Here is a 22,823-nt window from a genome sequence, read left to right on the forward strand (position 1 = left end):
CTGATAAATTGATTTAAAAATAAAGATAAATCATTATTCATGGTTTACGTTCATTGTTTGCCGTTCAATGCCATGTGACATTTTCTTTGCTCTTGGTCAGTGTTCTTTTTCATAAGTCCATTTTCATTGCTGTTAGTTGGCGTTCTTTTTTATATGTCCGTTTTAATTGCTGTTAGTTGGCGTTTTTTTCATATGTCCGTTTTATTTGCGGTTAGTTGGCTTTTTTTTTCATATGTCCGTTTTTATTGCTGTTAGTTGGCGTTCTTTTTCATAAGTCCGTTTTAATTGCGGTTAGTTGGCTTTTTTCATATGTTCGTTTTCATTGCAGTTAGAACGTATTCTTATATGCCCATTTTCTTTACTATTAGTCCGTGTTCTTTTCCATATTTTCGTTTACTTTGCTATTTGTCCGTGTTTTATTTCATATGTCCGTATTCACTGCTGTTAGTTGACCTTCTTTTTCATATGTCCATTTTCATTTTCAGCGTTCTATTCCGTATGTCCGTTTTCAGTGCATTTTTTCCTAAGTGTTCGTTTTCTTTGCTGTTAGTCCTTGTTCTGTTTCTTTGCTGTTAATTCATTCCTTTTTCATATGTCCGTATTCATTGCTGTTTGTCCATCATCCATATTGTTTGTTCCTATGCCGCTGCAGCAATGGATTCAATCTAAAAAAACATAGTTCTTAGGTTAAAACTATAAAAAAAAGTTTTGGAACTCTAAGATATGTTGATACTATATAATAAAACAAACAAATGAAAGAGATTCAAACCCCAAATTGTAACTCTGAAATGATAATTCACGCCGGAACAGAATAAAAAAAATATTTATTACATTAAGACTTAATCATTATTCACAGTATAAAAATTATAAGACCTGTAAACTTTAAAAACCACAATTTTTATTCTAGAGAGAACCTCAAGTTTCAGGTCCTTTCCCGTTCCTTGTTTTACTAAACCAGAATTATTTTTTATAGAAAGTTTCCACATTTTCCCAGCCACAAGCCATATACCACTTATCGTTAATGATTTCCCATGTACCTGAGGGCAGTTTGGTATCCCACAAGCTTCTCTAGCGGTCAGTCTTGCAAACAGGTCTGGTTTACTGCAGTATGTACAGCTACCAGCACACACACCTAATACGATACAGTACAGTAGATGTTATTAAAAACAGGTGTGGTGTAATGTACTTTGTACAGCTGCCAGTACACACACCTAGTACAATACAACACAGTACAGTACATGTAATTATTAATAGGTCTGGCGTACTGCAGTATGTTACAGATACCAGCACACAAATCAAGTACAATACATAACAGAAACAGGTCTGGTTTAATTCAGTAGGTACAACTACCAGCAAACACACCTAATACAATACAGTACAGTGCGTGTAATTATAAGCAGGTCTGGTTTACTGTAGTAAGTAGTTCTGTGTATCTTCTAGGGTTTTTCAATATCTTTGATACTTGCTATAAATAAAAACAAGCACTGAATATGATTGAATACTTCAAAAATTTTCTACAATTGGATTTGTCTGGTCTACCCAGAAACCATCTTGAAGTCCAGAGCGACAAATAAATATTTTTTTTAAATAATTCGATATTCGAACAATATTCATTTGTTAAGATCTTTGGTTTAAGTCTAAGGATATGAATTAATGCTGTGAACTCCTAAAAATCAATACAGTTGATAGTAGACCTTATTTCTAGAAGATTTTACATGTTAAAAGAATGAAGAAAATGCAATAATTAGAAAAATTCGAAAAAAAAATCAAAAACTCCAAAAAGCCCACTTAAAGGTGGCTTTTATTGTGTTTTTTGGGTGTTTTTGTTTCGGCTGTTTTTTTTATGTCAACCCTGAGGTTACTTGAAGAAATCGGGTGAAGTTTACCTGATGAAACCGGATTAAGTTTAAGTCCCAGGTTGACCCAGATTTCCTTGAGGTCAGCAGTAAACCGGTCCATCATCTCAAACTAGAAATACAAGAAATTCAGGCTGCTTCGCGCTCTGAACTAAAATCTACATCTTAATTCTTGCTGATCCTCTTAACCCTAAGCAGGGTGGGGGGGGGGGTGGCGCCCCCTTGTAGTTTTTTGTCCTAGCTTTCTCATACTATCATCATACTATCATCATACTATCATCGTGAAATTTTCGGACTTTTAACGAATACAAATTAAAAGGATTTTTTGTTAAAAATATATTTTTTTAAAATTTATAGGGTAGGGTACAGGGCGGAAAAAAAATTCCGGTCTGTGAAAAAAAATATAAATTAGCCCATACAAAGATTCAGAAGTCTAAAACTTGAAATGTTGTAAAGCAGAAGTGAAAACGAAGTCCATGAGTATGTACCAGACGTGACTAACCGTATGATGAGGTGTAGGAGCTATCCTGAGTTTCTCCTGACCACGTGGTACAGTTGGGAAATTGATTGCCTAAACATTACATTCAGTTGCATAAAAAGATTACACTTTTCGAAACATGAATCCACACAAAATTCATTCCGAGCGTTTAATAGTTGAGATTTGTCCTGTAGATTGGCCCATTATTTGTAAGTTAATAATGTTGGAATTATTTTCTATTAAATATGCTTCTGAGTCTAGTATCACCTATTGGACACTTTTGATTTTATTCTTAATCATCTCTTTATTATATTCCTGCGGGAGCTCTCTCATTAATAGCGGTAAAAAATTCAATATTGTTTGGCTTCTCATTGGCTGCTATTTAATTTTATGCAAAAAAAAGTACGCGTACTATCCACTTTGCAAAAAATGATATCAAAATAATTATCTAATTTATTGCTTATCAGCTAATTTTATATGAATGCATGCATTGTGTTGAGTATTGTGGATTCGTTACTATCTTTAACTTTAACTCGAATTGAACTTGTCAAATTGCCCCATCATACATTTGTCTAAATCCACCGTTAGAATATTAATTGTACAAGCAATGCATAAATTCAGTAATAATTTGAAAATTTCTGTATTTCAGTTGAACTAAAAATATAAAGAAAGTGAATATTCGTGTGAATTTTACTTTTGAAAACTTTTAGCAATTAACTGTCAAATGAAAAGTGAGAGTAAAAGTAGTACATGATATTCTTAAGCTGTACTTGGTAGTATTTTAGAAACAGCACTGCACAGTGTCCAGTGTAAAGCAAACCTAAAAACAGTACTGTACATTTTTACTGTATACCTGTACATAATGTCCGTATTTCATAAGTTCATCAGAAAGTGCAGAACATACAAGTGGGTCTCCAACATGTACAGGTAGGATATGGCTAGGTGTATGCTCCACACTAACCTGTACAGTTTACATTATAAAATTGTATACATCAAACATTACAATTTAAACTTGTTTAAACGATTTAAATTTTTAATTATTTCAATTTAATTTTTCCTAATAAATAAATATTTTAAGTCGTTCATTTTACATAATCTGAAATTTAGCCAAAAAAAGATGAAAAATCAATTTTCAACATTTGATATAGAAAAATCTTTAAATCTAGTGTACCCGAATAATAAAAGAATTAAAAGGCACGGGATGGAGGCAAAATGGAAGAGAACGATTTCGAAAATCTATTTTGTGACTTTATCTGCGGCTCGGAAGTTCTATAGCTGCAGTTTGCCTTCCTCCCCTGAATTACATGCGTACTTAACGTGTTTCAGTCACTGGCTCTTTGTTCCCAACATTAAGTGCATAAAATTTCTCATATTGCTTGTTCTGCATTTTAGCTCCTTCCCAAGCTAAATTTAAAACGTTCCCATGAAGAAAAAAAATGAGAAATAAAATTGAGTTTTGTCCAGTGTCTGGTGTCTATACAATATTTCTAAAATCTTGCAATATTTTTATTGCATTTAATACGGGTAAATTAGAGATTAGGTTAACATGGAAACAAATCAAAAATACTAATTTTTTACCATCCAAGATTTTTTTTAATAACTTACCCCCGCCTCCTGTAGTTTGGTTCTCAAGTATGCTACATTGCATTGATGTCTGGCTCTAAGTTCTCTTCCCTCTTCAGACCTAAAGTCATAAATATAATTTAAAATTCAATCACAATTTTTAAGTAATCCCAAAGTGTGTCAAAGAGTTCCCAGTAGACTGGATTTAGATAAATAATGACATATCTTAGTTGAAAATAACAAATTTTCGCCATTTCTTTTCTCGTCTTGATTGCTAAATTAATAAATGATTATGTAATGTGTGAAAATCAATATTGATGAATATTTATGTAAAAGGTTAAAAGTACAATTTGTCACTTAAAGCGTCTAAAAGCATAATTTCAAGTGACCCTTCATGCAAAGGTATCAATGCCCGATTCCTAACGGTACCCTTAAAGGCTAAGTCTGATTACTCACAACTTAATTGCAAATTGTGGTTTCTCTTCATAAGTGACGTTCACATTTCTACTGCAGGAAAACATATAGGAATTAAGAGAACCTAAACGCTTTTAAGTTTAGAAAAACAACAATATTTTCCACATTTTTGATCAATAAATATTTCGAGGGTACCGGTGTGAATCAGGTATTGTCATCTTGCACGGAGGGTCATAGAAATTACCCTTACAGTCCCTCTAAAGTTCTTTTCAGGCCTTAATCAACAATAAAGAGTGAGTAAAAAATGGCGGATCCAGACCACGTTACTACCTGAGAACTCTAATGGACTCTAGAGCTCCACAGAGAACGGTTGGTGGAAGAGAGGTGGTGAAGATAAACCCTGCTCCGTAGCTTCGAACCACATCAATCAAACCAGACGACCCAGCAATATATCCTCCAATGTTTCCAAAGGCTTTTCCTAAAATAAGAGAAACATGTTTAAAGGGACTGTAATCGTAATTTAAAGTGACACTCCATACAAAGATGACTTAATGCCCGATTCATAACGATACACTTAAAAGCTGTGTTATAAAGAATTAGAAATGAGTTTGCTAATTATAGATGTCAAAGTCTACTACAGTCAACAAGAATACATTGACTTTTGCTGAATCAATATGTATTTATAAATTCAATGAATGCATTCCTGAAAATATTTTGATTATTTGAGTGTTGACTAATTATTTACTTGTAAATGCACAATGAATGTATATTTAGTTGAGATTTCAATATGTATAGTTTGTTTCAACAAATACCGATCAGAACAAAATTATCAAACTTAATATTTTCTATTGGCTCATAATAAATTTTCTTTCGTGTTTTTAAAAAGCTGAACAATTGTACATTGTTATTTTGTATTTTGCGTTTGAAAATAAATACTGTAACTATTTTATATTTTTGAATACTGATTATTTTAAATTGTCGTTTCTCTATAAAAGTAACTTGCGAATTTCTACTCCTGGAAACCATAAAGGAATTTTCAAAATTAAAGACCTTTAGACCCAGTTAAACTAAAAAATATTCTACAATATTGATCAGATAAACATTAAATGGTAACGTTGTGAATCATACATTACCAACTTTAGATAAAAGAAATTACGCTTATAAGACGAAATTTCAATATTTTTTTGTTTAATTTGTGAAAGCTAAACATAAAAAACATCATTTAATCAAAATTCATTCGCACTGACAAAAAATAAGAACAATTATATTTTTCGTTAACTTTTTAGTTAAATTAGTTTGTAAGGTATGAGCTCTAAATCACTAGAAATCGACGAATTTTTGTGAAGAAACGTACAAGAAATAGAGACAGACAAAGCAGAAGGACGGGGGGGGGTCTATTTACTCAATAAATGATTTTTCTTCCCCCCCCCCCTTGTTAAAATCATATTTTCATCAGAGAGTATATGTGCCTGCTTTTTTGGGGTTATATTCGCTGAATTGGTGAAAATAAGTAAAAAAAGTAGAAAAACGAATGAAAAAAGTTGCCATTAAATGTCCAATTATTAACTTTGCTCCCCCTTAACATTAAAAATTATTTTTTTTCCAGGGGGGGGGGTAATTCTGAGCAGAAGTTAGGCTGGGACAACCTACCCATAGTTCCACTGATGATATCAATCTTATCCTCTGCTCCATCCCTCTGTCCCACGCCAGCTCCTTCAGCACCGTACAGGCCGACAGCATGAACCTCATCCACGAAGGTCAAAGCTCTGAAATAAAAACAATGTTTAAAATTCGGTGTTGATGACGCTCCAAAACTCACAAGAGTAAAAAATAGGCGTTAGTTCCATATTTTTTGAAAATATATTTAGTATGGTTGACCCTCTTCAGTTCTTGATATTTGTTTTGTTTCTCATGAAGATTCAAAACAATATCACCATCAAAGAGAATAGAATATATATTAGAGGGGAATTTAGAGAATCTCTCGGTATGAGTCTTTTCAGTCCCTTTCAGTCTGAAAGGGAGTTCAAAGTGTACAAATCATGTAAATGTTCACAAATTATATGCAGTAGAGTACATTAATACAGTATGTTCCCTAGACTTATCCATTTCAATTTCAAATTTTTTAAAGCTGTTAAATAAACTTAATAATGAATTAGGTGAATAAAAACATCATTTGATTTATAGTTATAACGGAATATCATCGTTTGTAAAGTGAAAGGCATAGAGTTTATGTGAAATGATCATTGGTCAATTATGAAACCAGCCTATTTCGTAATTTAGGTTTCTTTTAATATTAATTTTAGATTTTCTATAAAATGATATTCCTGGGCCCAAAAGGTTATATAGCATAAATATGTGAAGTACACCAGCAGTATGGAAACAGGACAACAAAATGGCCGTTTTACACTTTTTTCTAGTAAATTCCCCTCTAATATATATTCTATTCTCTTTGATCACCATTCTATAAAATACAAGTCGTACAAAAAGTACTAATTTTTTTCTGTAGGAGGATTTTTGGAGACCAAATTATTTATTTTCGACAGCCCCAAACAAACAAAAATAAGTCAAACATATCGATTAGGAAAAAACCGGCCTTAAGGGCGCTTCGCGCTTCCCTTAGTATTTGAGTTAACCTAATGGTTGCAGAATTTTTTTGTTTAAACTGGTGCATTTTCAAATAACAAATGCAAAGTTTTTCAACTTTCGACAGCCCATAAACCTTTTATGGGGTCGTGTGATTTATCAAAAATAAAATTTGGCCCAATCGGTTCAGCCGTTTTGACGAAAATTGGATAATGGCTACAGACAGGTCAAATATTTGGATAGATGGAATAGATGAAGCTTTTCACCATTCTTTTCCGTTAATTCATAATTGTTCATGAATGAATGCTGAGTAAAGTATTCCCATTCTAACTACTGAATGAAAAAAAGCCATGAAAATAGTTTTGATTTATTAAAGTTTCAGGTTTCAATCAACTGTGTAGCAAGTACTTATTACGTAAGCACTTGCTTTGTCTCTAACAAGTGTACTAAGTAAATAGTGAAAATCGATTAAATATGTTTTTTTTTTTAATGGAAACGGAGTGAATCATCAAAGTTCAGTAAAGCATGTGTTCACAGTTTTTGTAACAAAAAAGCTTTTATAATTCATTAAAAACTTATTTGGCGGCATCGCAAAAATTAATTTTAATAAGAAATTAAAAAATTAATTTCAAAATTCAAGAATCACCCAGTGATGGGAACTTCTAATTGGAAAGTTCCTTGTGAGGAAACTTCAGAGTTTTTGGGTGGTTTGAACAATGAGATAAGTTAATCTCCGTAAAAGATGAGTATCAGACTAAAAACTTATAATCAAATCAAATCAAATCAAATCAAATCATATCAGAGTTTCAGGGATATCCAAACAACCAACTGAATCAAGTACTGAAATGACTATACTGAATCAGTATATGACTAAGGACTTATAGCCCATGGCTAAGATGTTTACTTGCAGCTAATAAAATTGGTTCCAATATAAAACTATGGTTGTGCATATTTTAAATTTCATTTTTTTGTTTGAATATGTAATAAACCCGATATAATTAACCACCGTTGACATCCGACATTGAGCCAGAACGTCAGTTTCAGCCTCTAAACCCCAGATAGAAGCTTTTTTGATTCTATTCATTAGGGTTTGGATGCTGCCCTACAAGAAGACTTTTGACGGAAAGACGGAGAATGTTTTTAATTATTGATAATTATTAAGATGTTTGATATTTATCAAAACCAGATTGAGAAGTCTGCATCGTGTTTAAGAGGTTGAAAAATCATGGAAAATACATGTTTCGATACCTAATTAAAAAATCATATATAAAATATAAATGAAAACCGTTTTTTTACTGTTGAAAAATAAAATAGCACTGGTCTACCTTTATGTCAAATAAAAGAAAGTCTGAATAAATTGTATTGATTTGTTCGTAATTTGATCACATGGTATAAAACTAAAACATTTCTTTCGGTAACACTCCCTTTAAATGAATTGACTTGTCTAATGTCTATGCTTACCCATATTCATGAGCTATATCACACATCTCCTCTAGGGGACAGATTGCTCCTGTCATGGAATGAACAGTTTCAAATGCAACAATCTTAGGAATAGCTTTGTCAACCTAAATTAAAGAAATAATACAAACTAGCGGAAGAGCACAGTGCACGTGGAATGAAAAAAATGTATTTAAAAAAAAATCGATTTTTTTAAGCCTACGTTATTCCCGCGATACCCATGGTCCAGCCGTTTGGCCAGTTATTGTTATCATATAAATATATATATATGAGCAAATTGAGGCTTATTGTATATGTAGACTTAATACAACTAATTATAATTCAACATGTTCTTAGAAATAACCTAGCTACAGATCACAAAATCCTTAAAAACATTCCATTAAAGGAAGTGACTGACTAGGAAACTTTTACCTTTCTTAGGTTTCTCTCAAGATCCTCGGGGTTGTTATGCTTAAAGATATGCTTAGGAACTCCACTATTGCGGATACCCTGAAATAAACTAACATTACAACTTTTTCTATGAATAAAAGTTGTCTGATAGTACAACAAGCCCCCCTCCCTGGGCCTCTAGGATCCGGATAGTACAACAAGCCCCACTCTAGGATCCGGATAGTACAACAAGTCCCCCTCCCTGGGCCTCTAGGATCGGGATAGTACAACAAGCCCCCCTCCCTAGGCCTCTAGGATCCGGAGAATTAAATTATGAACAAGTAAAAATTTAGACAATTTCAAAGTTTGTTCATATCGTCAATTAATCAATCAATCAGGTATTGATGTAATTCATGTAATTCAAATATCTAATGTATACAATTCATAAATTTGTATCTATTGATGTGCCTTTAGGTGGTTCATTTTTGGTTAGTTTTTTCCCAGCAAATTCCGCATAGTGTTGAAAGCAAAAATATTCGAATTGTTTATTGTTTTTCTTACACTTCTTAAAATTTTGACCCTGGAAGACGTAACATGCAAAAAAAAACGACCCATAACAATGCAAAACGAACTTTTTATTCGTTTATGTTAAAGATATTGCTAAGTTAAATAAAAGCATACTTTAACATAATACAGTTTTGAACTTTTATTATTAAATTTTTTTCTAAAACAATCTAAAACAATTAACAACACTACCTGTATCATACTAGCATGGTTTCCAGCATCCGAGAATATCTGACAGCCAGGTAGTTGACGTGCCAGGGTAAACAGGGTTGTATCATTAGCAACATAACAGGAGGTGAAAACAAGTCCAGCCTGAAGTACATGTGATGATGTTGATGATGAAATTGATAATAATGATAATAATGATAATAATGATAATAATGATAATAATGATATTAGTGATAATAATGATAATGATGGGTAAACATAGTTGTATCATTAGCAACATAACTGGAGGCGAAAACAAGTCCAGCCTTAAGTAATTATACTCATGATAATGATAATAATGATGATGAAAATGATGAAAATAAACAGATCAACAATGAGGGGAGAGGGGTTGTATACCTCCTTTGAATGAAGATCAGCCAGCTCTCGTTCTAATTCCTCATGAACAGTTGAATTCCCAGAAATATTCCTGGTTCCTCCAGCTCCTGCACCATACTTCTCTATCGCCTGAACATTAAAGGTTATTAAAAACTTTTCACTCCCCAGATCCCCACTAAACCAATACACCAGATGTAATTATTCTTCAGCATTATCCCTCCCCCTGAGGAACTGAAACTAATTCTCAAAGATGTTGCTGAAAAAGTGGGCAACAGCAGTCACCCCCCCCCTGTTCTGATAGCAGACAAATTCATTTTATTTAAAGGGACTGTGTAAACGTAATTCTAAGTGACCGTCCTTGGAAAGATGGCAATGCCTGATTCACAACGGTGTATCACAGAAAAGCTTTGAAAGATCAATTATGAATAAAATATATCAATGCTTATAATATTGAAAAACTATTTCCAATTATGATTTCTCCTAGGGTTTCCATTCGCAAAACTTTTGCACATTTTTTGCGGAACGAAACGCAAAATTTTTCTTTCTTTGCGCATAAGTTTTGCGCGAAAAACAACAATTTGCGCAATCATTTGCAAAAGTCATTTCGCGCAAAATTGCCCTATTCCGCTTTTGCGAAACTCAAGTTTTGCGCAATTCCGCAATTTCAGTCCCTTAATTTAAACTTTTTGTAACTGGAAGTAACCAATTGAGTGTAGTATAATCGTTATTATACTCGTATGTTAATATTTTTTTTATGTATGGAATAAATCTTCAGTTGTTTAATTCTAAGGTTTGAATATCAATTTTTGACAATTTGCCTAAAAAGTTACATTTTGCGCAAAAAAATTGCGCGAAACTAAAATTTCGTTTCATGCGCAACTTTCGCAAAAAATATTTCCAGTTTTGCGCTAATTGCGCAAAAAAAATAGCGCAAAACCGCGCAAAACTCATTGCGCTTCATGCGCAAAAATAGCGCAAAAGTTCGCAAAAAAAAAATTTGCGCGAAAATAGCGCAAATTTTGCGCAAAAGATTTAGCCATTTCGTGGAAACCCTAATTTCTCCACATAAGTGGCTTGCACATTTGAACTGCACGAAAACAGTGTGAGCACAAGTATATTTAGTCTTTTTTTGGTAAATTTTAATTTTATAAAAATATAAATCTTAATTTTTATAGAAATCTAAAGCTTTCGTAAGATCAGTAATCCAATTGATTGCTTCTTTAGACGTTTTTATGCTGTATATTTTCTAGTACTTCATTTTTTTTCTTGTACTGTAATGTATATTTTCTTGTACTGTAATGTATCTTTTCTTGTAATGTATTGCATCTTTTATTGTACTGTATTGTGCCTTTTTTTGTACTGCATTGCATCTTTTCTCGTACTGAATTGTATCTTTTCTTTTACAGTATTGTATCTTTTCTTCGACTGTATTGCATCTTTTATTGTACTGTATTGCATCTTTTCTGCTTGTTTGTTTTCGATATTTCACGCAAATGTTTTTTTATTATGTGCGCGCTTGCTTTATTATGTTTTACATCTTTTATCTGAATAAATGACCTAATTGTAAAAAAAGTTCTTTCCTTTATAAATTGAGTTTATATCTAAATAGGTTATTATTATTATGAAAGTACTTTCTTTTGTTTGGCCTCATTGAGTCATTATGATATGAATAGAAAGGAATTCCCGGAAATATTGACCGTATGATTTATTCATAATATGAATTCGTAATATGCAATGGGTTAAACATTCTTTATGTGAATTTTTATTACAAATATTCCTAAACTCATGTAAGAAGTATGTATATGTATTAAGCACAACGTCATAATTGATAAGACTCTACATATGTAAAGCAATTTTTAAAACAAATTGCTGGCCAACCCTCAATGCTTGAATGACAAACATATTACATTTGTTTCAGTGGGTGACAAAGGATGGGTGGCATAGGCCGAACAGATTAAAGAGACTGTAAGCGTAATTTCAAGTGACCCTCCATGCAAAGATGAAAATGCCAGAACCCCAATGGTATCCTTAACATCGTTGTCTTATCATTCAAGTATAAACAAGATAACAATGTTTTTTTTTATTTCGTAAACGGATTTTTTTCAATTGTGGTTTTTACTGCAAGAAACTATATAGGTAGTAACAGAAATGAAAACCTAATAATTTAGAAAAACGAAAATATCTTTTACATCATTTACCAGATGAAGGGTTCCGTTGTGAATCAGGCATTGCCATCTTTGCAAGGAGGGTCACTTGAAATTACGCTTATAGTCCCTTTAACCATTAGAAATATTGAACGTTTTGAAATTTAAAAAAAGCTAAGGGAAGACAGCACCACGGAGACATGAGTAACCGTACTCTAGTATGCTGAGTCCATTAGCGCCTGATCCGTTCAGCCATGTGTTTGTTGTTTATTCTGAACCAATAGAAACTGTGTGGCGCTAACAACTATCTTTCTATCTATACTCATCATCCAATCAAAGTTATGAATCCTTCAATCGGCGCTATCAGTAAATGGAAATGTTTAGTTCTACTAAAACTATAGTTTTAAGTTTAATGGGCACGAAAATGCCAGGCACGTCTGAAATGCTAAAACCAGGGGTGTAACCTAAAAATCTAAAACCAGGGGTGTCAAATTTTAAAAATTACACCCTCGGGGGCAGCAATGATTATTGATGAATTGGGGGAGTAAATAAAGAATTTGACATCAAAAGGAATGTTTTTTTTTATTTCCCTCCAAAACTTTGGGACCAAAATAAGATTTTCAAAAAGGAGGAGGGTGGTGTGGAAATGATTTTTCAGAAAAATAATAAAGTACCTGATGAACAGCATTCTTGACAGCGGGGTGTGCGGACATACCCAGGTAGTCGTTGGAACACCAAACAGTGATATCCTTCTCTCCTCGGGAATATTCCCTAGAAACAATTTCAAATTTGAAATATTAAAGGAAATGTTGGCGTAGATTTAAATGACACTATATTTAAGGAATGACATGCTCGGTTCGCAACCATAACCTTTAAACCTTAATTAGATCAATAATTTGGAAGATGAAGTACTTTTACTGGCTTTGTAAAGTGTCTTATTTAATTGTTTGTAGGAACCACATTTATAAAAATAATCATTTGAAAACAAAACTCGTGGATATCTAACTTATACACATAAGCACAGCTTTTAAGGGCACACAATTCAAATCAGATTCAGGAGGATGCAATAATCCAATATTTTAAAGTTAAACCGGTTGGCGCTTTTTAATCAGATTAAGAAGTATTGGCTGAGCGCTTTTTAATCAGATATTTACCTGGCATAAGGGAAGGTTGCAGCAGTACGGTTAACCTTTTTAAATATCCTGTAGGAGTGATCTTCCTTCTTCTTCTTAATCTCAGCTTGGAAGAAGGATTCATATCCGAACCCTGAACAATTATTTCTTTATGATCCGCCCTCTCCGAGGGGAGGAAGGCAACCACAACAATTTCTGGCCAAAGCCATCTCAAAATCCTAATCCATCCCAAACTGTTAATTTCAGTGTCCTATCTTTGAAGATAAAATAATTTTCTAATCTAGCCACGTTCTGGCAAACATAAAAATATAATGATGGAAGGACGATGATTTCAAGGTGGCTCGGACGAAAAAATGAGGAGATTTTGGCTCGGACGCAAATTGTGGCTTTTCTTTCCTTCCTCTTTAATCTAAGTTTAGCTAAAATAAGATATATCGTCACGGAAGGTTGCAAGGTCCCTTTTAGATCATTTAATTCAAGTTGTTTACTCATAAAATCTGGGAAAATATGATTTTAGCTTTAACGTCGTTTCACTAGCGTTTGCTTATGAGGGAATGAAAGGGGAGAATGTCCCCCCCCCCCCCTCCTCTGGCACCTTCTAACCCTTTAAATTTGATTTTCAAGAACAAATTTTGCCTGCGCCGCCTTTTTTCACACTACAACAAAATGTTCTAAACAAATCCAAATCTTGCTCACAGATTTTCCTCCTTTCACCTACAACTGGTCATGGTTTTGACATTTAATTGCCCAAATTTAACGTAAAAAAATCCAGTGGGGGGGGGGGAACTTTTTTCCAGGGGGAGATAAGTTCAATTATCCCCCCCCCCCTCCTGAAAAATATAAAAAGGCGACACTTATCAGAAAGTCGGATATTGAAAAACAAATGACTCTAAACTTAGGGGCGAGTTTTCATATAAAATCGTATTTTATGACATTTAAGTTCTTGAGTTTAATTAACAAGACTTTTAGGTCACTTCGCGTATTCTTTTCTATTAATTATTTTAGCTTTTACAATAATTGCTTTTTAAGTCTCAATTTTTTCATCATTCTCCAAAAAAGCAAATTTTCGCCGATTTTCTGAAAAAGTATTATTTTGAACCTGTAGTCTCCTGTATAACATCAGCTTGAAGTACGGGACGAACAGCAGATCTAGCTCCATCTCTAGCCTAATAGAAAAAAATAAAAAATAAAAACAATAATAAATAATAATAATTATTTTAACAATTACGATGATGAAAATAATAATATTGAAGAAATCGATCACAGTAAGAAAGACGATTATAATGGTATTAATGATAATGCCAATAATAAAATTATAAGAGAAATAATGATAATAATAATAATACAAATTATAATGATGATATTAATGACAATTAGGATCCAGATCATGGTGTAAATTTTATCTCCTTTCTCGACTCTTTTTATGTTTTTACGTATTGTTGATGTTAGTATGTTTTTTCTCTTAATCTTACTATAACCAAGAAGTAAAAAAATCCATATAACATAAAGAATAATAGTTATGAAATGTAATAATTATCAAAACAACTACTTAATACCACAGTAAGAAACACCATCAAATCTTGTAAATGAAAATTTTAAATAAGATAAATTTAGAGATAAAACGATGTTAAACAAAAATCTTCGAAAAAGACAGCGCTGGAAAATCTTGAATGATTGATCTCGATCTTCTGTTAATCTGCAGATTAATCTAATAGTTAATTCCACATGGAAATCGTAATCAGTGATTGAAGAGAGCTTTGATCAGGGGAGGATTAACTGATGAAATGAAGATATAAAAAGGTCAAACTTTTATAGATCCTCAGATCATAATTGCCCACAATGGATCTAAAGATAGGGATTATCAGTATCTAGCACCAAAATTCCCAGCTCAGTACAATTATTAAGGCGCAACCTTAGTAAATCACTCTGTAAATTTTAATCTAACGATTGGAATGTTTCCTTTGTGTTTGTATGTCGCTTAGTGTTAGTTTGTGTATTTTAGACCTTACATTGAACCAGGAAGGAAAGAATGTAAACGGTTAAAACCTGATTTATTAGATTCATATCATGCTCAAGAGGGACAATGAACAGTACCGGGTGTCCCATATCATATTTTCGAGCACACCTCACAATTGGGATTTTTGGGACAAAACAGAAATCTTAACCGTTGGATAACTCTAAAAAATATAGCTGCGGCGGCTTATATAAAATTATAGATAATCTGATATGATGTGGGAAACTCTGTAAACGGAGGCTTATAAATGAGGGCTCAGAGTCAGACCCATGGATTAGTGAAATCTGTGGTTTCCAAGAAGATTTCAGACCCCATAGCGAGAAAAACGTTAGCCCCCCCCCCCCTGGAAAAATTCCATTATACGACCCTGTCAGTAAAAAAGAAGATATACTTCAGAATACTTGGTTTTACTGATGATAGGAATTTAAAACTAACAATATGCTTTTTTTCAGATTTATTAGGATGAATTACTAAATTAATGATTAGATAAATATATAAAATTTTTTAAAGATAAGAAGGTTTTCGATGATTTTCCACAGGAAAAAAGGAAAAATTCTTGTTACAATTTTTACACCCGAAAATTGATCTTTTCAGACAATAAAACCTTGATTTAATTTGACGCTTCTTGCAAATAAATAAAAAGGGGTATGGACTCCTGTATACCTTGGTATGAATTGAGGACCCCTCCTGTATACCTGGGTATGAATTGAGGACCCCTCCTGTATACCTGGGTATGAATTGAGGACCCCTACTGTATACCTGGGTATGAATTGAGGACCCCTCCTGGCCCTTGTTAGTACTTCCTCCTACACCTCCTGTAGGAGCACTAGATCCAGTGAACGAGGAACCTACAACCTAAAAACAGGGGGTTTCTACACTCATAAAAAGCATCCCTCTCCCGAAATCTTAAAAACTTATTACCCTCCTCCCTCTCCCTTCAAATGTACCTATTTAACTATTGAGTTAGTGACGGATTCAATTTGTTTTTGACAAAGCACTGCACTGAATTAAATTAGTAAGGGTTATAAATATTAAAAGAAAAATAGGATTTTCAAATACTTTTCTTTTATGGTCGTCCGTTGTATCAAAATGTCAGAAAAATTCTACAATATGTCAGCTTTTATTTTCTAAATTGGAAACCGAATATGTACTTACAGCTTAAGACTGAGTACGGACAGTAAGTACTTCAAACTTAAGGAAAGACATTCATCAATATGTACTTTTAAGATAAGGACTTTGTTAGACATGTACTTACAACTTCAGATGCTATTGATAATCTGTATTCTATATATATATTATATATAAAATATTTTGCTAGGTTGTCTGTCCGTTTGTATTTAATAAACGTCAAAACGGCTGAACCGATCGAGCGCACATTTGTTGGTGCCACTCACGTGACCTCAAGTTTATTGATGGTTAAAAAATATCGACATTCATTTTTAAAAATGCGCAAATTTAAAACAGAAAACTCATGACCGCTAAAATTGTTGCTAAGAAACGGGCGCAAAGCACCCTGGAAGCCTAGTGTTAAATATATACTTACAACTTGAGATGCGTACGGACAATGTTCTGCGTAAGTTTTGAGAAGGTTTCCTGCGTAGTTCCTCACATAGGTGGAGGGTAGACGGGATATGAAGGGACACGGCATCTTTACTCCTCCTACAATACAAAAATACATCAAATAACATTAATAAAAATATGAAGAAAAAATAATAATAAAATAACAAAAGTATAGGAAAATAGGAAAAATATAAGACAAAATGTGTACTTTTCACAAATCCCTCATATATTAAAAATGATTTTTTTAAAACATATTTTTTTGTTCATTTTGAAATAAAACAAGACGAATCTACGAGAACATAAATCACTGAGTAAAATAATAAAAGATAAGAAAATAAGAACGAGAAATTAGATTCCATTGTTTTCAATTTTATAATAAACACATCAGGATTTAGGCTTTCATAAGTCTTACTTACGTAAATAAAAATACTTTCATTTATTTCAATGTAATGTGATCTTTATGTAAATTGTAAGTTGCACACTGTTTAGAGCATTTCACGATGTAATATGACAAGAGCCAGCAACTCTGTGGATATCGAGATTAATGCTTGATATCGATTTTTTGTTAATCTGAAGATTTATTTAATTTTCATTAGATATACCGCATGATAATTGAACCCTGGAGGAATAACTTAAATTGAAAGTGCTCACAGTGGATATTGAGATCTGTGGATTTGGATTATAAGTATCCAACACTTAAGTTTCCAGCTCAGTAAACAGTTCTTATCATATATATTTATAAGAATGTAATATCACGTGCTTAACTAGCGATCTTATTTCAAGTCACGTGACATCTTTCCTTCGTCAAATTTTGCTTCGGAGACAGTTAATTAAAAATCTGATAGAATTTGTATTGCACAAAAAAAGACTTAATACGTAATTTTTAGCGGGTCTTCATTACAAGAATGTAAAATTAGAAGCCTTTTCTCTTCCAGAATATATAAGACACCCACGGTTAACAATTGATTATTTTCATGTGTGGATTTTCTAAAAATAATTGCTAGAATTTAACACAATGCAAGTATAAGAATAGATTTTATATTTCACATTATTGCTCAAATAAAAGTTTAAATGGTACTGTTGTGAATTGGACATATCCCTAAAAAAGGGCCTCTAAGTTCCAGCGACAGTCCTTCGTAAAAACGTATAAAAATATGCAGAAGTGAATGCTTAACCTTGAAATGATTTTGTGTGTGTAGGTATGAAGGTACACTTCTCGACTAACAATATCAATTCTTCAGTTAGTAGAGAGGTGGGTAAAAATAGCAAGTTTAACCACTGACAGGGGGTGTCCAAAATATATATTTACTTTTATAAAAATCATGACTTCGCTAATTAGCCTGATGAGTTTTGCATTTTACTTTTGATTAAATTAATTGTATACATTTTTTTATTAGTTTATTAAAACAAATAAATAAAAATAAAATTTTTTTTTAGTAAAAATAACAAGTAACCATTGACTAGGTTTAGAAACAAGTAAACATGCTTTTTGACAAGCAAGGTTTTAATAAATAAACTAATTGTTGGAAAACATTTTTATTATTAAACGTATTAGTTTTTAATAAATGAAAATTTAGAAAATAATTAGTTAGTATCGAGATGGTTAAAATAGCAAGTTTAAACAATGCATTGGTGTCCAAATGTGCATATTTCTTAAAGGTCAAATTTTTACTTAAATGCATTTTATGAGTTCTGCATTTTCTAAAAACAGATTCATTCCTTAAATAAAAGAAAAGATAAACTGATTGTATATGCAAAAAAATCATTATCAAATCATAAATTATACAAATAAATAAATAAGTTGTATAAAGATATCTTAATTATTATACTTCTTTGGTTCTAAATGAAATAAAAATACTTAGTATAAAGGTGTGTAAACCAACAAGTTTAACCAATGCCATGGTGTCCCAAAAAATGTGCATATTCTTTTTAGTTCAAGGTTTTACTCAAATGCATTTTGTAAAGATTAAATAAACTGGAATATTATTAAAGGGACTGTTCTTGTTCTTTCAATTGATCTTCCATTTAAAAACGGGAACAAGCCTTATTCACAATATTACCCTTGAACCCAACACATGATTACTGATGTGGAAGAAGACGTTTTCAAGCTCGAAAAGTGCTTAATATTGTAAATTTTGTCATTGTTTTTGAAGCCACAAATGCACAAGACACTTAGAAACCACGAATAAAAAAGTTCAGTTAAAAAAACATGGATATTTTTTCAGTCTAAGCTTTTAAGGGCACCGTTGTCAATCGAACATACCAATCTATGAACGGAGGGTTACTTGAAATTAAGTATTCAGTCCCAATAAAAAAATAATAAGAAATTTGGACTAAAAATAATTTTCAACTTTTAAAATAATGTTTTTGTTCTATTTCATAAATAAATAATTTTTTACTTTTACTTTTTTACTAAAGATGAAAATTTGATTGGCATTTATGGAATATAATTTTCTTGTTATATAAAGCGGGAACTAGTTAATACTGGATAGTGCAAATCTTTCTACATTTATAGAACAAATTAAATTTATTTTAATATCAAATAATATTATCTTCTGCTATGTATACAGGTGTACTATGTGTTTCAGAGTACTATTGTATAATCTTACAATGCAGAAGTAAGCTCTATAAAATATTCACTTGTTACAAATTATATACTTTTTTGAATCCATTTAACGTCTATAACGATTAAACCCATCCGGCCCAATTTTTCTGTGGGACCTCGCGAAGTTTTTTGTTTTTGTTTTACAATATACACAAAGAGAAAATCAATGGTATAAAAAATCAAACAGAACTAGGTGCATTGATCTAATAAAAAGGTTTCATATGGCGAATTGGTCATATTTATATCATAATAAAAATAATGTATTCATGAACACGCATTTAATCCGACACAATAATTATGTAGCAAAAATAAGGATGCAATGAAAATAAGGACGTAACAAAACAAGGACGCAAAAAATCAAGGACGCAACAAACACAAGGACGCAATAAAATAAGGACGCAACAAAACAAGGACGCAACAAAATAAGGACGCACCAAAACTAGGACGCGACAAAACACGGACTTTTAAGAAGGTCTATATGATAGAAAAAAAATTCAATTTTTTTTCCTTGGGAAGATTTTCATTTTGTCCCAGGGTTATTTTCAATTGGGAACTAGTTGATACTGGTTGGGAACTAGTTAATACTGGTTGGGAACTAGTTAATACTGGTTGGGAACTAGTTGATACTGGTTGGGAACTAGTTAATACTGGTTGGGAACTAGTTAATACTGGTTGGGAACTAGTTAATACTGGTTGGGAACTAGTTAATACTGGTTGGGAACTAGTTAATACTGGTTGGGAACTAGTTAATACTGGTTGGGAACTAGTTAATACTGGTTGGGAACTAGTTAATACTGGTTGGGAACTAGTTAATACTGGTTGGGAACTAGTTAATACTGGTTGGGAACTAGTTAATACTGGTTGGGAACTAGTTAATACTGGTTGGGAACTAGTNCCCCCCCCATATCAATGTTGTACATTACCTAAATTTCAACTAATTTAAACAAAATTAATCATGATTACTAATTTTTCTGGGTTATGTTAGGTTAGGACAATTTCTGGGCCGAGCACTGCAGCTAGGACAGACTAGGGGGCCGAGCGCTGCGGCCCTCGATTTCAAATTATTTTCATTAAAACTAGAAATTATTGTGTATTATTTCATAGGTAGTTTAGATTTAGATAATTTCTGGATCGAGCGCTGGGGCTAGAACAGACTAGGTGACCGAGCGCTACGGACTCAATTCTGGGCCGAGCGCTGCGGATAGGATAGGCTAGGTGGTCGAGCGTGCGACCACAGAACAGGGCATTGTTCTCATAAACAAGTTTTGCAGAGCGAATTGGTCACTTTTATAATAAGACTAGGACGCAACAAAATCGATGTTTTTTTGTAATGAATTATTCAAAGAAGAAAATTTTTGGCTTACTGAGCTTCCAAACAGACCCCATTGTATAAGTTTGAAGCTACTGCCTTTACTGCATGAGTATGTGCTAGGCACTACTGCATGCCTAGGTGCTATCAGTGTAAAATAACAAGTGTGAAATGCTGAGTTATCAAATATAAGAGTGTAGAAGGAAAAAGAGCTGGTTTTATTGTATTATGCTATCATCAAAACTAATCAAGTTAGAATAAAAATTGCACGTGCAACCTTTTTATTATGCACATTAAAATATAAAATATAGGGTGATGTCATTTTTAAATTTTTAAAATCTCAACCAACCAGAAGAATATTGCCATAGAAAAATTCTTCTAGTTGCGACGATTCAATTTAGTAGAAATTTATTCAAATTTGAAAATATTTTTTTAATTCCAAATTTACTTATGATTTAAGCTCTACGTCACGAGTGTTGAGAGCTGCTATAGCATTTACTAATGTTTTGGGACAGTTTAAGTTTTGCTAAAAATAATAACAATATTTCCGATTTTGGGAGTGAGGGGGGGGGGGGTACATCCATATTTTGCTATTATTACATACTTTTTGCTACACACTAACTGCTTTGGACTCCTGAAAGGCCAATAGAAAAATGGTTTTTAGAAGTCAACGCTTTTTTTGTGAGATAATGATAGTCTACAACACTTTCACATTGGAGGAATAAGTGTTTAGTTTTCAATAGATATCTTTGAAGGCTTTTGACCACATTAAGACCACTAATTACAATTTATTAATGCCGTTAGATTAGTATAGAAACTGATTTAACTTATGATCTCAGTTTATAACAGGTAAAATAAAATTGAAGAATGAGAAATTAACATTGATAATAAATATGTACTTCTATGTCATTATTTTTGTACATAACACGACAACCGTGTGTGTAAACTAAGCACCTTGAATTGTCTACAACTGTTTAATTATAATTTTACCTTTTAAAGACGTATAAGTTTCAAGGATTAACCCAAAGAACCAACTGAACTTTAATCCTAAAACTAGTCATAACCTGATTTAAAGGGGTAAATAAATTTATTCTAAAATTTCTTTTACAAAAATTCTTGTACACTGTTTATTTCTTTTCGAAATACTTTAGATTTTGTAGGAAACGGTTATCCCTGTTCTTATGGTAACCAGAAAAGCGCAACTGTGACCAACATTTTACATTGCGTGTTTTTCCTCTCAAAGCTCCCGCATTTCTTCTTTACAAAAATTATCCTCAATCCTCAATAAGCATTCAAATTTTATGTTTTTTATCTAGACAATGTGTAAATTCAGTAAATTTCAATGCTAGTGTCGACTACATTAATTTTGTGAAAGGAAAGTACGAGAGGTTTTGACAGCAAGTGTATTAAAAGTTCTCGACATTAATCTTGATGCAAGTATTGAATACACATTACACAAAGATCAGCCATTTAAAGCGCTACCCCATTATTTTTCTACATTTACTAGGGATAACGGGAATCACAATGTTTAGTGTCAATATTGTGCGAAAGTGGCCCCCCCCCCCCCATTAACTGTGAGTTTTACATTGTGAGGCGCGGGGTTGGTCCTAGAAAACGTTAACCCAACCCCTCGATCCCCTGATCAATATTTTACTAGATACTAACTCAACATTAGCTAATTAAGTTTTATTTTTTTATTTCAGAGTTAGATTTGGGTAAAATATTTCTGCACCAAGCGCTGCGTCTAGGACTGACTGATTGGCCGAGCGCCACGGCTATGAAAGGCTAAGGGGCTGAGTCAATTTTGATGTACAACTTCAATAACTATATACGACATTTTTAGAATGAGGAGGGGGAGGGGTGCCGAAAAACGTTTAATAAACGAATAAAGGACTGTGTAAGAAATTAGAGGCGTTAAGGGCGATTCCCCCCCCCCTCCCTTAATATATGCACATGCAAAGAAACATGCGTTAAAGTTAAGTTTCTTTTCATTAAAATTAAAATGGAAAACGTCGCATGCTGCAATTATAATAAGAAATAACGACTTAAGCGTGGAGTGCGTAATTGTACAAAATATAGATCTCCATAATTAAAATTAATTGAAAATGTGTTCTTGACTGACCTTGGTTCTGTTGAAGGAATCTGTTTGTCTACGGTCTGGTCTGTCTGTCAAAAAGTGTTCTTTAACGGATTGTACAGTGATCACTGAGGCCGTTCCTTCCATGAACTA

General features: G+C 32.7%; 1 protein-coding gene across 4 annotated transcripts; it reads right to left on the minus strand.

The window, feature by feature from the left end:
* Positions 1–142: 142 nt before the first annotated feature.
* On the minus strand, positions 143–22,823 carry LOC111707833 (5-aminolevulinate synthase, nonspecific, mitochondrial). Of its 4 annotated transcripts, XM_023480995.1 has the most exons (19): positions 22,716–22,822; positions 21,584–21,646; positions 16,663–16,778; positions 15,879–15,974; positions 14,205–14,271; positions 13,127–13,238; positions 12,647–12,743; positions 9,850–9,957; positions 9,478–9,597; positions 8,764–8,841; positions 8,356–8,459; positions 5,962–6,077; positions 4,642–4,789; positions 3,940–4,018; positions 3,188–3,295; positions 2,359–2,427; positions 1,887–1,968; positions 1,038–1,132; positions 143–665 (listed from the first exon to the last, which is right to left on the minus strand). In XM_023480995.1, exons 3-19 carry the CDS (start codon positions 16,765–16,767, stop codon positions 639–641), a joined length of 1,611 nt encoding a protein of 536 aa, XP_023336763.1. In that variant the 5' UTR covers positions 16,768–16,778; positions 21,584–21,646; positions 22,716–22,822; the 3' UTR covers positions 143–638. The 4 variants fall into 4 exon arrangements, with proteins under 4 accessions (XP_023336763.1, XP_023336761.1, XP_023336760.1 ...); XM_023480993.1 differs by lacking the exon at positions 21,584–21,646 and having other exon boundaries at positions 22,716–22,823; XM_023480992.1 differs by lacking the exons at positions 21,584–21,646; positions 22,716–22,822 and adding an exon at positions 20,649–20,738.

Source organism: Eurytemora carolleeae, unplaced genomic scaffold, assembly GCF_000591075.1.
Source record: "Eurytemora carolleeae unplaced genomic scaffold, Eaff_2.0 scaffold682, whole genome shotgun sequence".
NCBI classification, from domain to species: Eukaryota; Metazoa; Arthropoda; class Copepoda; order Calanoida; family Temoridae; genus Eurytemora; species Eurytemora carolleeae.

What these genes read in the sequence shown, in the direction of transcription:
- LOC111707833 (XM_023480992.1), bottom strand. Translation starts at nt 20,670, where the DNA reads ATGGGGTCTGTTTGGAAGCTCA. An exon ending in GCAACCTTCCCTTATGCCAG is followed by an intron (nt 12,744 to 13,126) that starts GTAAATATCTGA and finishes AATTGTTTCTAG; the next exon opens with GGAATATTCCCGAGGAGAGA. An exon ending in CCAAACTACAGGAGGCGGGG is followed by an intron (nt 3,296 to 3,939) that starts GTAAGTTATTAA and finishes TAAACTGTACAG; the next exon opens with GTTAGTGTGGAGCATACACC.